Source organism: Pieris napi, chromosome 23 (assembly GCF_905475465.1).
Source record: "Pieris napi chromosome 23, ilPieNapi1.2, whole genome shotgun sequence".
In the NCBI taxonomy this organism is placed as follows: domain Eukaryota; kingdom Metazoa; phylum Arthropoda; class Insecta; order Lepidoptera; family Pieridae; genus Pieris; species Pieris napi.
The window spans coordinates 1,779,242-1,795,768 of NC_062256.1; the positions used below are offsets into that span (position 1 = coordinate 1,779,242).

Below are 16,527 nucleotides of genomic sequence, written 5' to 3' on the forward strand. Positions count from 1 at the left end.
ACAACGGTGAAAGAATTTTTGAAATCGGTCCAGTAGTTTCGGAGCCTATTCATTTCAAACAAACAAAAAATCAAACCTTTCCTCTTTATAATATTATAATAGTATGGTATAGATGAACCCTCAAAGGTAAATCTTGTGTCAAATCCTGCTTAAGAATGTTTCTGAGCCAAGACTTGTATTGAAAATCTCTTCTAGGAACAAATATATACAATATCTATTTGATTGCTTGAATTTGAAAAAAAAAGGGTGTGTGTACTTATGTACGCGCGTAAGAAGTTATACTTCTTTGGCATTATTAAAAATAGTTTTTTATGGCATGCAAATAATTAATTACAATTAAAAATCAAAGATTGGAAAAGGAGTCATTATAGTCAATAAAGTTCAGTTTACATTTGAAAAGTTAAATAAATAAATATTTATTATTATTCTCTTACATTAAGTGTAACATAAATTCTATTATTATTCGAATGATATTTTTAATGTCCAATGCCGTAGCATCTTCCGTGGGCAACTTCATTCTGTTAATTTTGTATCACTGTGCGCGCGCATCGAAAAATTTCACTTTATCAATTTTTTATAACGCGCCTAAAGAAATATAACTTCAATAAAGTAGTTAAAACCATATTGTTCATATTCTAATTCATATCTCAAGAATCTGCCTTGAACGACGTCAAAATTTACAATTGGATGTAGATATCTTCAAACAGAAAAAATAACTTGACTTGATTTAAATTTGATTATTGTTTAATTATAAGCCCCTAAGACTCAAAAGTCCCACTTTGCATGTGTTCTTTGAATCTGCAAATAATTTATGCATCTCATGATTATTGAAAAGCACTTGAAACATAGTAACAACAGTTAATAAATTTGGGTTTATATCCGTTAAAGTTATATTTCAAGGAACACCCGTCATCCTAACACATCACAAGACAACAACACAAACGCATGATAGTTTTTGTATTACTCTCTAACTGTGGTAAAACCTTTTCAGGCCTGCTTCGAGTTACATCATCCCCAGTGGGTGTGTTTTATGACAGCAACTTCATCGCTGGCTCTAGGGAGCAATTGCAGGCAACATACAGAGCCACTTGTTGTTCACCACGGGTGATAATAAACGCTGTTGATGCCTTGGGCAACACGAACAGCTATACCATAGATATTTCTTGTAAGTAATATATATTTACAGTTAGGTAAGTTAGATATTAGTCTTTAATATGAAGTATAAATTTTTTTTGGTGAATAATAAATGAGTTTATTGAAATTGTCCCAGTCTTAAATTAAATAGTTGAAAAAGGAATTTAATTGAACAACAGTTTTTCATGCATAGTAGGGACGATAAAACACTTCCTTCTCTTTTTTAGAAGCATTGCAAAAGTGCCAACATGAGTTGAAAATGTAATACCATATATCACAAATACATATATATTATATATTTTAGATTAGCTGTTATTTGAAAATGTAAGCTTCCATACCTACATCATAAACATTTAATTTATTCTAGAAGAGCAAGCAAAATATATATATGGCATGTAACACAGAGGTGTTTTAACTCACTTATTAACTTATGGCACATAGGTGTGTGTCCTCACTTATTAACTTCTGTTTACAGATTACCTTCCACCTGCCGCCATAGCAGCCATTGTACTAGGTGTATTTCTGTTGATCGCAATTATAGCTCTCACAATATTCCTTATTTACTGGTGTGTAAGACGGAGAAAGGATATCAGGGATCTGCCTACTTACACATCAAGAAATGTTAGTTAAGATGTATAAAATATTTAAGATATGCATATTGATTATATGTAAAAAATACATTAAATATATACACAAGCTATGTCTAAAAACTGATTGAGACTGGCCCTTTAACAAGGGTGACACAACTTTTTCCATCTTATTTATCAATAACATTTAAAATTATATCAGATGCATAAATGTTTTTAACTACTTCTGTATAAAACATAGTATTAGTAATAATAGTATTAAAAAATATATGTAAACAGGTTTAGTACTTTAGACACTTTAAGCTCGTTTATAAACATACTCCAAGCCCTGATGAAGTAAGTACTTAGTACTTAGTGGATTTTTTATACCATGTGTGCAATTAACATGCACTCTTACAAATCACAATATAACTAATATGTCTATCTTACTTATCTTTTTATAAAATAAAAATTTATCAAAGCGATATGCATTTTGACAGCAATAGGTATACTGACAGGGCTGTAGCATCACACCACAATTATTATTAACATAATATACTGTAATAAATAGTTATTTTTAAATTTATTTTCAAAGTTATGTGTTTGTGTCACACATTGGGCAGTTTATAGTATGTTTATGGAGGTGGGGTAATGGTGTATAAATATTTTGTCATAAATTCAGTGTACAAAATATATGTCTAAGTTACCTGTAATAGTAAGTTATTTTGTAATGTATAATTTTAACTTAAAATATTCAACTTGAATAAGCTATCTCTATTATATAGCAAAAGATATGTCTATAACAGATGGCTGAAAATTATAATATCGTATTATCATAATTGTAACAGAGTAAACATCAAAATTAGTGATTCAACTAAACATTACTATAATTTTTCTTGGTTTCTACTAATACGGGTAAAATTTTATATTACTAGTGTAAATGCAGCCATATTTAGCTTTTAAGTTTTACTAAATTATTTTGAAATAAATTTGTTGTGATACACTTTATTTTTGATTTCCTTTTACTGTCTCTCAGCTTCAGGCATATATAGGATTTCTCACACAGATGTCACATTTAGTGCTAAGTCTCATCTCTGATTTTTTTTTATTTTTAACAGATTGGTTTCATTTGTTTGATTCAAGATGCAACAAGATAAACTATACCATATAACTATACAGTATCTACATTAATAATAAACAAGAAAACTACAAATTCTTAATTCAAACCTTAAGTATAATATGCCAATAAGTTTTACAAAGTCTCACAACTTACTTTCTTCAGTGTACTACTGGTATACAAATGTTGATAATATCTACTGAAGACCGGTGATATTTCACAACGGAATGGAATTTTGTTACTGCCATACAGAAATGAAGGCATTTTATAAGAGAAAAGCGCCACCGTCGTCACTATACTTTTATTTACGATTTACAGAACCACAAAAGTACTATAATAAAGAAAACGAAAGTTTGTGATTTTGAAAAAACTACAGAAAACAAATATTGCTGCACGTTCGTAGCAAATTTTCGCGATAACTGTCAGTAAATGACGCCTTCATTCGCAATCATGGTGTGAGATCATAAGCTGGCAAAGGTCATCGAAATCGTGTTCAAAAAATTTTTAGGTACTAAAATAGCACATACCTTGTCTTGTGATCAGTTCCTGGCTAGGAACAGCGGGCAACAACACAGCATTGTGCGTCAAATCCTCAATCGAAAGGCCAACAACAGCCGTCGATAACAATGGGTTTTTCACAACACTCCTGTTTATATGATCACCAAAACCTTTTTCAGACATATTATCGCGGTTTTATTAATGGGTACATAAAAACTTTTACACGAATTTTCACATTTGGAGGTCACAAAAAACAAATTTAATTATGTGAAATTACGTGTCACAAAATTATATTTTGATTTGACGTTAGTCAATTGTCAAAATTTGGATCATGCATTTTTTTACTCCTAGCCGGTAAGGGTCACAGACAAAGTGTAGAGTTTTTGAAGAAAGTAAAAGAGTACACATTGACAGACTGAGTTTTTTCAAAATATAACATGAACATAAACCGTGTCATCCAAGTAAAATCAAATATAAGAGTAAATTGAATACATTTACTATAGGTATGTTATCTAAAGCTGGCGGCTTCAACACATTTACACTTTGTGCTTGTGTAGTGTCTGTGAATAAGCGCGAGACGTGATGTCAAACTGAAATACAATCACAAATACATCATGAAAAGACTGTCCGTCTCTCTCGCGCTCGGTCAAGCTTATGAGTATAAAAGAGACAGTTATTGTTTTTCTTTTGTTTCTGTTTATGCTGTTATCTTTACTGTACATGTTGATCTTTTTTTTAAACATTACCAGGGCAATCTTATGAAATGGTGCACAATGTTTTTAATTATTTTAAGCATCTTAATAAAAACAGTTTAATGAAAAAATGTTATATTTAATTTGACATCAGATGCGACTGGGGTTTCTAAGAGGAGTATTGAAAGAATAGTTAGTGAAGTAAAAGTGAAGTGTGTTGAGCTAGATGGAGCTTATGTCGAAAAATAAAAAAATATTTACACTTTTACGTTCTTGGTCGGGCTTAGAACTTTTGGATCCACCCTCGTATGCACATAATATTAATTATATGTATTTGACACATTTTTATTTATTTACAACCCACCCTACCTTACTAAAACCAGAGTAGACTAAAATATATAGCTTGGCAAAAAGTCATATTTTTAAACATACTGTATAGTGAAATTGCATTAGTGTGAGTACTGTGAACGCGCCAGCTTTCGATAACCGACCTATACTTCAATTATAATTCCAGTCGTTGCGTCTCATATAATTTTAGTTTATATTTCTTAGTCTAGGACGTTCAAAGGTGCATGTGTTTAAACCAAGTTTTAAATTTAGTAACAAAAACTTGTCTACGTGGGGCGTCAGCTGCCTCAACCACGTCTATCTATACCTTGAAAAAAAAAGGGTGCGTGTACTTATGTAAGCGCGTAAGAAGTTATACTTCTTTGGCATAACTTCTTATCAAAAATAGTTTTTGATGGCATGCAAATAATTAATTACACTTAAATAATCAAAGACTGGAAAAGGAGTCATTATAGTCAACAAAGTTCAGTTTACATTTGAAAAATTAAATAAATAAATATTTATTATTATTGTCTTACATTAAGTGTAACATAAATTCTATTATTATTCGAGTGTTGTTTTTAAATTATGTCCAATGCCGTAGCATCTGCCGTGGGCAACTTCATTCTGTTAACTTTGTGTCACGGTGAGCGCGCATCGTAAAATGTCACTCTCATAAATTTTTCATAACGCGCCTAAAGAAGTATACCTAACTTCAAAAAAAGAATTAAAACTTCTCACGCGACTTTCAACAAAGTTACGTTAAACGTTTAACGCTACCATGGAGAGGGTATGAAAGCACTGTTGGGTTAAACGTTCAACGCTCCTGGGGAGAGCCAGAGCGAATGCGTGGCACTCGAACGCATGCGCGTAGTATACCTGTTACAGGCCAGCGCGAGCAACCTATCCCATCCTATTTTCATTTCCACATTACGAAGTTTCACTTCTTCCGCGTGGATGGACTCCACGCACTACTTTTTGAAGTTATACTTCTTTAGGCGCGTTATGAAAAATTGATGAGAGTGAAATTTTACGATTGCGCGCGCACCGTGACACAAAGTTGTCAGTGTGATTATAGCGAGCGCGAGCGAGATGGGAATAAGACAATCTACAAGTAAAAATAAATAGAATATGCGTGAAGTTAGCAAGGAATTTTGAATGACTATAATGATATTTACCCTTTAAACAAATAAAGGGGTTTTAATTATTTTTTTCAAAGAAATTTAGTAATGTTTTTTCACAAAAACCTATTGTTACTTAGTTAAAAGCTTATGAAACATACCAAGTTATTAAATTGAATTAATAATATAATAAAATAATAATTGTTATTAATATTAATTAATAATTGAATAATATAGTAAACATTAAATATTATTAAATTGTTTACGTTAAATATTATTAATTAATTATAATTTAAAAAAATAAAGAAGGCCAAAGAAGTATAACTTCTTACGCGCGTACATAAGTACACGCACCCTTTTTTTAACTACAGCAGCCACCAATGAGTATCAGCATGCAGTGCCTTAGTGGATCAAAGCCGTGATCAACTTTAAAAATGCTTATGGACATTGAATAAGTTTAGGTGTTCCTTTAATCAGTTTAATGTCTTCCAAGTTATTCTGAATATAATAATATTATCTGTGGGTAGTCTTGATGATAAACAACTAGTACTAAAGTGGGTTTTCCAATTACAGAGCATAATGCGACTCAGTGCCGCACAATGCCGCATAATGCTGAAGCTTAATTGGAACGTGAATGGGTCCCCGTAACAAGTCGGAAAATGCATATATTATCTATATAATGGTGTTCCTTTTACTCGATTAGGTACAATACTTTTTAAATCATTGAAATCGGTAAATTGGTTGCGAAGATATTACACATTTTGTACAAGCCAACCGCGGCGCGGCCGAAATGCTCATGTGACGTCACGATTTCCCTACGGACCGCGCGCTCGCTCTTCGCCATTCATTTTTCTGGTCGAGCTACGCTCGCCAAAACAGCCCGAGCTGAGCTGTCAAGGCCCTAAAGGCCAACAGCGAGATCCCTTAAAAAAAAAAAAAAAAAAAAAAAAAAAAAAAAAAAAAAAAAAAAAAACCGCCATTCATTTATTAAAGTTCACTCGATCTGCGCGGGTCGTGTTGTGGTTTTGTGGTTTTTATGTGAAAATATGCCGCATTATAAGTACTGTATAGTACCGAAATGTACTAATACTTCAACTAGTACACCTGAAAAACTGTTTTTTAATGTGCCAAGGGACCTGAAAGTGCGCAAAAAATGGTGTAATGTCATGAAGAGGGGTGACACTACACCTTACATTACTCATGTGGTAAACAGTATCTTAGTAAAACTTGTTTACGAATGTTAAAGAAAAATACAGGGTCGTACTAGGTGTATTTCAATGAATAAATAAATGATAAAAAGTGTAAGTAGTGAAATTTCTAATAACCCTTCCTCAGTAGTCTGGTAAAACCCAGGGTCGTACTGAGGCTCAACTAAATGAAATGTGCCGTTCCCGGGAATATTTCCCAATGCCGGAACATTCCCGCTTTGGGGAATATGTATCTGTAGGTAATAAAACTGTAGCCAAAGTGAATTCTATACATTGAATATTTTTTTGAATAATCGAGTTATGAGAGCTCCATACACGCAATAGAAACCAAAAATATTGTTTTTGAATTTCTTGTCTGTCTGTTGAACGCTTTTCACGCGAAAACCGCTAGACGTATTTTACGCCTTTTTTTTAAAACTCTTTGCGAATATTTTTACAAGACGTTTTCCTCTTTCCATAGCAACTGTCTCCTGTATGGATGCCCCGAAAATCTGTTCAACTAAAACACCATCAGTCTTGCAGTTTGCAGTTTCGTGAATTTTTGACGCCGTTACTCTGCAGTATCTTAGTTCCCACCATAATGGTGAATCAGCTTGCGATAATATTGCTTCTTCTGCTTTGCTACAGTCATCTATAGTCATCCGACTTGAGCAGAAGATTATTTCATTCTCATTAGGATTGCTTGTTCAAACAATCCAAGGTAAACGAATAAAGTATACTTACCGATTACTTTGTTTCTTATATTCATTTGCACTGACAAAACTAGACGACAACAATACGCAAGTCGAATTTTATTTCAATCTCAAATAAAATTAATCATTTCGTCGGGCACTTTTCTTACTTACTTACCAGCAATGTGCCGTCCGTTGCCTACTAACAATACTAGGAACCAACTCCCAATAAGATTTCCGACTGGCAATGCACCCAGAAACATTGAGAAGAATATTCCCGGTAACATGTTCATATCCATAAACCTTACTGGGAATTTTCCCGGGCCTGAATACGACCCTGTATTCCTGACCTACTTATTATCCTGCTGTTTTGATTAGGTTGACAATGAGATTTGCTTACCTCTGAAATTTCCAACCACGAATTTCAGCGCTTGTGTAGTTTAAATGATTACTAAGATAATCAAATACCATTTAGGTAGATTATCGGATTGCGCTTGCTCAAAACCGATATCTACCTTATTTCTACCACTGATTTGTTATATTATAATATTAAACAAATCAAATCACTTATTAATCGATTGGGTATAAACTGGTGACGTTACGCTCCGTGTTGGACGAGTATCGCGAACAGAATAAACAGCGCGGGGCGCGCTGTGGTTCAGCGGCAAGCGTTGAGATATTGTGACGTCATTGCTTTCGTTCGCGCGGTTAGTAAACCTTGTTTGGTATTTTGCCCATAACTTTGTCAGTTTTGGTCGTAGAACAAAATTTTTTACACCTTATGTTTTAGTTTCTCAAGGACTATAAAACTGCATTTATAACATAAAACCGTTACGGGTCCCCATTAGTTTTCAAATGCATCAGCAGCGTGCGCTAAGTCAGTGTTGAAAAAAATATGTTCTGAATAGAGTTAGCAACCTCATTAATGTATACATAATGTGGTAAACAATAATAATTGGTTGAAAACTTTATACGCTTATTTTAATAATCAAATTATTTCATTAACATTTTTTTACTGAAATAAGAGAAAATCTTTAAAGAATATAAGGTTTTAACAAGCTAAATTAACAGTAAAATATATAGTTTCATGTAAGAAGTTTACATCATTTACGTTTTAAGTAATTTTGTTTAAATGATTTCTAAAAAAATTATATACTTTTTCAAAACCATTGCAATGTTTACAAGAGTATAATCCTGTAAAATAAATTTGTTTACAGATCCGAATTTTAAAATAAAATTGTATTCATATTTTAAAGCGGCATTGTGCGGCACTGAGTCGCATTATGCTCTGTAATTGGAAAACGCACCGCTTGTGCGAAGCGTTGCTGTAGTTGGAACATTCAACGTTGAGCATTATGCCGCATAATGCGCTCTAGTGCTGTAATTGGAAAACGCACAAAGTCTGTGACCTGTGTGGACTAGTCATCTGTGGTTGCTGGATGACTAGGAGAACTCCACAGTCCACTTAAGTTACCAATTGAATTTACCATTTTATTTTGTGCCGGTGAACTGTGAAGTCTTCGTAACAATAATGTTGCATTAATATTTCATTGCATTTTTTGACCGGAAATTATTTTACAACCCTTTTCTTCACCGATGAGATTATATTTAGATGAGTATAGTATTATTTTCTTTGACCTATGGAGGTATGTGTGTGAATTGTTTAACGGTCATAATTTTTTGGTATGGTTGTTATAAATTGTTGTTTAACTTATCGTCTACAGTAAAGGCTGTAGGCTTATTTTCTGCTTTAGTTTATTAAAGCATTGTTTCTGCTTAGACTTGTCGATCTAGATTATTCAGTTGGCTCCTTTTAAAAAAATTATTAAGCACTAGCAACAGTACCAACTTCTTTGTTTGCCGGCTATAGGAAACTCATAATTCGAAAAAAATGTCATTTCTTTACTAATCAATTTGGTGTTACTGGTTTTGGTAGTAAAATAATTGTAATAAAAGATTACAAGCATTTTTTCTGTAAGTTGTAGGAAGTTGATTTTTGTCATTACTCTTGTAAAAGAACAATTAATAGTTTTAATTACTATTGCCCCAAATTTGATCTTCAATTTTAATATTAGATGTCAAGATTATTTGTTTTTAAAAATATAGGCTGATGTGTTAAATTAAAGTTAAATTGAACATATCATTTTAAAAAGGGTAGAAGTCCAATTAGTAAATCTTTCTTATAAGAATAGTCTTAAAAGCTAGCTTTAGAGAACCCATCTTCAGTAGGAATCCACAAATAGCACCTATTTCTTGTAATGATTTTGACACCATTTTCTAATGTATATAACATGTTCAGTTTTAGGCCTTGTTTTAAAGTTTTGGGTAGTTTCAGTGATAAGATTTTTATACTTGGTGGGTGTGTATATCATGTAAGTTGATGTCTTGCAATGAAACACTTTTTTGGGTATGAAATATGGTATCTCCTTTATATTGTTACCTTGTTCAGCAAGTGATAAAGGAATGGTGACTATTATTCAAATTTTGGCCTTAACAACCACCTGAATTTCAACATATTTTTTAACTACTTTGTTTAAAACTCCCTTACAATAAGAATTAAAAACTGTTTTACCAGTTTTCGGATCATGTAAGCAAAACTCATACAGCTTTAGTTGACATTAGGTACTTCCTGGAAAAGAATATGAGGCAGTGGTCAATTTAGCAAATGCAAACCTTTAGGGTTATTCTTGCACTTAGTTTCCACTTCCCATATTTTTTTGTAAAAATCATTTGCTTGTCTTTTGTTGATTTCAATATCTGCTTGTTAGACGCTGATGATGCATTGTAATTAATATGTGGATTTTTAATGTGACCTCTAACTCTTCACACAGCAGACATCAATCTTTTCATCCAAACAAGCTAAAATTTTCCTGGAAATATTTTAAGTAATACATACTTCGATTTAACAGGATGATCTGGACATTTTTGTTCCTATTCACTTTTTTAATCTAAATAATATGATGATTTAATAGGGAACGACTTGATGTGCTCCTGTATTTTTAATTTACCACCACATGCATTGCTCTGAGATCCGTCTAATTCACCTTGGTGATTTGTCATTGGTCTAATAAATCACAAAAACAACAGAAATTCTTTTTACACCTTTTATCTTAATGTGATACATTAATGTAAATTCCCTTGGGTTCAGCAGATCTAGGCTGTTTGCTGTGTTATTTCTTCTTTTCAATCAATGTCTGCATCCTGGGCACTTTTACAATTAAATTGTTAACCAACTGGATAGTACTTCAAATCTTCAGATAGATTATACATTTGAAATTTCATCTGTAAATGAGGGAAACAATTACGTTGTCTTGATACATATATGATAAAATTGACTGTTGTGAACATCATGATAAAACAAATAAAGTATTAAGAACGAATATTGAACAAAAGCTAACATGTAGGTACGAAGCTCCCGTGTCTTGGTGCCACATCATTCACGAGCCTATCCAGCTATTTCGGTATGGCCAATGGCAATAAGCGTTTTCGGACGGCGACCGAGTCTCCATTTTTTTAAGAAATTAAATGATAGTTGACATTATGTTATGTCTCATCTGACAGTTGTGTACCGTAAAACGGGGCTACTTTGATCAGGTTTTGGAGGTTTTTGGATTGTATCTTTTTTTTATGGCTCGAATTTCACTTTTTTTTACGCCAACAGAACAATGTGTCCTTTGGTTATCAGATCTATGGCAAATTTAAAACCTACCATCCCCCTAACTCCCTACTTTTTAAAATTTATTAAATGTCGAAGTAACCTCAGAAGTGGGATTTCTTTGACAGGGCATTCAAATGCAACTGACGTCAAAGATAGTAAAAGCATGGGTTATAATATACTTGATTAAGGTAAACAATTAGGTGTGGGTATGTAGTGTCATTTTATATTATGTCTCGCAATTCGGCGTGCCTTTTGGCATAGGCCTCCTCCAGCTCTCTCCATTGTGTTCTATCCTCTGCGACTCTGGTCCAATAAGGTCCCAAAGTCAGGCTGATGTCGTCTTTCCAGCGTGATTTCGGGCGACCCTGGCGTCTAGTCCCGTCTCTTGGGTACCATAGAGTCACTTGTTTGCAAAAAGCATGGGTTACTTTGAGTTTATTTTATTGAAAACTACATGGATTTAAATGAAAACAAATATTTTTACAATTAAATTATTCTTTATTAACGCAAGTATCACAATATTTGTACCAAAGGTACTGTTAATTCCACTTAATCAGTCTCTTAAGTAATAATGAATATAATTGAGATCAATTTAAACAAGATTTAAACAAGAAGAGGTACCAATCAACTTTGGCAATATTATAGTCAATTAGAGTCGTCTTCATTCGTATGACGGATTGTTTGAGCCCTTATTGCACATCCCACACACACAACAGAATGGCGGTAGAACCTATAGATATAACAAAATTCGACTCCTTATTCTTCTTGTCCTTGTTTTTGATTTCCTTTTTGCAAACCAAACAAATCAGAGGCACAACTTTGTCAGAATTAGTCTGGTGCTTTGTAAGCAGTCCAGAGGTTGAAGGGACTGGTTGATTGTACTTGAAAGCTGAGACATTATCTTCTATTTCAGGAGAGTCATCCATATTTGGAAAATCTAAATCTAAAATAGAAATCGATTTTGGAGAGTTATTGAAGGTGCTTGGCGAATTGACTTCTGGCATAGTTGGGAAATCAATTTCTGGAGTATCGTCGATGGTGGGTGGGACATCTATTTCTGGGGAATCTTCTTCTGCATTATCTCTTTGGCTCGTAACCAATATTTGTGCTCCTGGCTTATGAACGACTTTCCTCCCTCTTCTGCGACGAATTCTTTTAGTGTTGTAACTCTTGTGTACCACAAAGAACGGTTCGGTGGCCGTCGATACATAATTTTATACTGGAATAAGTCCTGAGTATATACCTTGTTGTACTGCTCCTTACTGGGAAGAAAGGCACACGGATTTGGAGAAATTGTTAGTTTGGGAACAAAGAGAGGTTAGACTGATGCTGTACCTTGTCTTGCAATAATAGTTCACGAACACGCACAAAACACTCACTATAAAAGTCTAAATGGAGGACGTAACTATTGACAAGAAATTAACAAAAATATTATAAGCGTACGATGTCGATCTGAACCACCTCCGCTATTCTCGAAATGAAACTCGTGGAGTGGAGTTATACATCTTCCGTTTATTGGTCAAACGTTAGTGATGGTGATACAATTATAATACAGCGAAGCAAGCTTACGACTAACGTCCGTCCGGCACGGCTGCTTAAATCTATCTGGTTATACAAATAATAACTTAAACTAATCCTAAACTACCACGCTGGTCAAAGGCACCGACCGACCCTTCCGCTACCTGCGCACACGCCGACAGTTTCCAAGAATAACATCTGGCTTGCAGCTTCGCTCGTCGGCTTTCTAAACTGTATTGTTCGTTGTCCGTAACAAATATATATAAAAATACATCAACCGAGTGAATCTCAACAATGGCTAATGAATAAATGTGAGGATCGGCCGAGTAAAAATATTTTTGAGATCACCATCATAAAATTTAATAAAATTAAAAATATTTATTTCGAACCCCTTGTCTCTTTTAAAAACTCCAGCAGACAGCTATCTAGGATACGTCCTGTTTCTTGTTCGTGTTCACCTGGGAGCTTTTGTAAAACAGCTGGAGGGTCGAAAGGGTAAAATCCCGTAGTTATGAAGGAGCTCTGCAAATTTTTCATATTGAGAGCCAATGCATCCATCAGTCTCTTGGGAAATTGTGGCTTTGGAATGATGCCCCGTATTCTCGATTTCTTTCTCCAAGTATCCAGAATCTTTCTCCATTGTCTTTAAAGGACCATATCCACATCTAGGGGTTGCATTATGTGCGTCGAGTTTGGTGTTAAAGTCGTAAAATGAATGTTATTTTGTACTGCTGCCTGAACGACGTCAGGTGAGAAGTGCGAAGCTAAATTATCACCTATTACAACAGCTTTTTCATTTCCAATTCTTCCTGAATGCTCGACAACAACAACTTGAAGAACCATACCTCGAAGAGGTCAAAAAAAAAAGAGGAAAATATCAAACCAACCGCTATGACTATTTCTGTAAATTGTACCAAGTGGGCCTCCCATTGTCCAGTTCTCGTTCAGGTGCTTTGATTTGTAGACCATAGGAGGAATCATTTTTCCGTCTGTTGTGCCACAAAACATGACGCTGACCGATGATTTGGCGCTCTGTCAAAGAAGCCCCACTTCCAGGGTTACCTGGAAGTCAAAGTAGCCCCATTTTGCTTGTCATTGTTGATTCACTTGAAATGAGCATGTCCAGGACTCAGGTCGTTTTAAACAGTTCCTGATTTTCGATTGCATTTTTGAGATAATTTGTGATAAATGAAGATGTGCCGGTTTTGTAGGGAATATTTGTTTATTTATTTATACTTTATTACTTTAATCAAAATACACACATAACAAAAATAAAAAAAACAGGTTACAAAAGTTATAAGGTAACGGGCGGCTTTGTTGCTAACAAGCGATTTCTTCTAGGCTACCCTAAAGTAGAACAATGACAAAAAAACACCTATAAAGGGTAGCGTACAAGTAATGCAAAAATTATTAACAAAAAAACACTCAAAATAACACGTTACTATAACTTAAATAAAGAAAAATTTAAAGATAAAATAACAATAATAATAAATAAAAATATGTAGAAACAAAAATTTAAAATACAATCAAAAGGTTAACAGACTCACAATAATTATTACATATCAGAAGAGCTAATGATGAGGCAGATAGAAAATGATCAAAAAGGAGCTTCTTAAATAAATTTAAGGACTGAGCTCGTCTAATATCAATAGATAGGGAATTCCATAGCAGGATACTTTGCACAGTAAAGGAGGAGTGATAGAATTGAGTTTTAAAAGAAGGAGTGTCAAAAATAAGATTGTCTAAAGAACGCAAGTCAAAACTACCGACAGAGAGGAACATAAATTTTTTCTTTAAGTAACTAGGAGTTTTAAGATTAAAAAGAACATTATAGAGAAGTTGTAAAATGTGCATCTTACGCCGCAATCGAATTGGTAGCCAATTAAGCTTTCTTCGGAACTCCGAAATATGGTCAAATTTACGAAGTCCAAATATGAATCTGATGCAAACATTTCTTAAGCGCTCTAACTTATCAAGCTGCAAATTAGTTAATTGGGATAACACACATCTGCATAATTAAGAATAGAAAGTAAAAGAGAATGAACAAGAGAAATTTTAGTAGGGATAGGAAAAAAATTGCGTAACTTACTACGCGCATGAGAAGAAAAAAGATCCTCCTGCTCAGTTCGTTAATTTGGGGCTGCCAAGAAAGGGTTGTCCAAGGTAATGCCCAAGTTCCTAAAATGGAACGACAGTACTATCTATTGTAATCTGGGGTAAAGTTGACCAGTTAATTCTCCTTATATACGATGCACTCCCAATGATAATGGACTGGCTCTTAGTAGGGTTTATCTGAAGACGATACGTTTTACTCCATTCAACAACTTTGTCTAAATCAGAGTTTGCCGTCTGAATAGCAGAGGGCAATTCATTAAAAGTAGTGAATGTATATGTAAAATATTAAAAAAAAAAATGGCGCATAAAAGTAGTTTTGATGAAAAGTGTGACTGATGGATTGTATTGATGTCTTCATTTATTAGAAGTCCTGCGAATCATGTTGTTTTATAATATGGATTATGATAGGTATTGGCTTTTGATGTAGCATTTATGTGGAAAGTGGTATTTTGTCATGACTTTTTCCAAATTTTCAAAGAATTGATCCACTTCAGCTTTATTGAACTCAAGTACCCTATTGATTCTTGTCGCTTCTGGCTTTCTAATACTTAGATCAGGATGTCGTTGAAAAAAGCCAGTTAGAAAGCCTCTGCCCGCAGACTTCTTCATTTCATTAAATCGATCTGGTCTCCAAATCTTTCAGCTATGGCGTAGCATTCTTTACAAAACTGAGCCCTCGTCAGTCGGTAATGTTTTTTGACATTGTGTGTAGATGATTAGCCAGAATGAATTCTTGATCCTCAGTGAACACAGATGGCCTTCCTAGTTTGAAGGACGCCTGTAGCTAGCATCGTTGACTTAAGCCAATCTGAATCTTTTTTTCAAGTTGCTGTAGGGTTTTCCTGTCTCTATTGATACCTTGTATACTGATGTACCGTCACGCTGAAGTTTTTTGACCGCATTTTCTAACGTTTCTACGGTCCAAGATGCTTTCGTCGTGGTGCGTTATCTTTTGGCATTTTGACATCTAAAAAATAAAAATCATTTTGATGAAATTTTGAAGTTCGCTTAAGTACCTAAATAGGAACGTGCACCAATAAAATTTGTTTCATTATCAGAATAAATGGCTTGGATTGGACCTCTGCGCGACATGAAGCGTTTCAAAGCATTTAGAAATTAGTTAGTGCTTAAATCAGTTGCGGTTTCTATGTGAATTGCTCTTGTCACAAGACATATAAATACGCAGATATAATTCTTTCACTTTTACTACCCCGTCTACGAATTGGGGTATATAATAAAGGTCCACCGAAATCCACGCCAACATGAGTAAAAGTTGTAGCTTAAACCATTGCAATAGTGCCACGTCCACTTGTTGTGTGTTTTTGATTCCCATTTGGTTAATTTCTGTATTAGTCATCCTAGTGGAGAATTCTGGAATTGAGGCTCACTTTCAATATCAGACTGCGTCATGACAACAAACATGTGGCATATTAGTCTCTTTGTCGTAATATTTACCTATCGAAATTTATGATTCACTGTCATAATTTCTGAGATAACTGAAGCATTTGGTGATTCCAATGGTCTATTTAGTATTTTTGCTGCGCTTTCCGACCTAATTCTATTACATTTTTGTTTTTTAAAGTTTCGAGAACATCTCTTACTTAGGTTCTATTGCTATTATTTGTGATACTTTCGCGGTCTTTTAGCGTTAAATTATCATGCTTCTTTGATATTGTCCAATAAAGAATGCTTTTCTGTTAACAGATTTTCTTTAATTAGGTTTGACTACTAGAGAATATATTGAATAATGCCTGTCCTCACTCGTATCGAATATCATGATATGATCAGCATATTGTAATATAAGCTGTAAAATCTCTAGTGAAACGTAGGAGTGGGATATACTGGACTGAACTGGTTTTCAGGCAATGGTCATTCTCACTTCTTCTCACTCTGTCTTCCGTT

General features: G+C 34.0%; 2 protein-coding genes across 2 annotated transcripts in view; one reads left to right on the forward strand and one right to left on the reverse strand.

Annotated features, from left to right (window-relative positions):
• Positions 1-1,787, forward strand: part of LOC125061498 — a 50,220-nt gene extending 48,433 nt beyond the window's left edge. The window contains exons 19-20 of the mRNA XM_047666972.1: positions 992-1,165; positions 1,610-1,787. Coding sequence (XP_047522928.1) covers positions 992-1,165; positions 1,610-1,764 — 329 coding nt within the window. The 3' untranslated portion in view covers positions 1,765-1,787. The remainder of the gene's footprint in view (positions 1-991; positions 1,166-1,609) is intronic.
• Positions 1-3,624, reverse strand: part of LOC125061497 — a 105,030-nt gene extending 101,406 nt beyond the window's left edge. The window contains exon 1 of the mRNA XM_047666970.1: positions 3,345-3,624. Coding sequence (XP_047522926.1) covers positions 3,345-3,498 — 154 coding nt within the window. The 5' untranslated portion in view covers positions 3,499-3,624. The remainder of the gene's footprint in view (positions 1-3,344) is intronic.
• Positions 3,625-16,527: the final 12,903 nt, after the last annotated feature.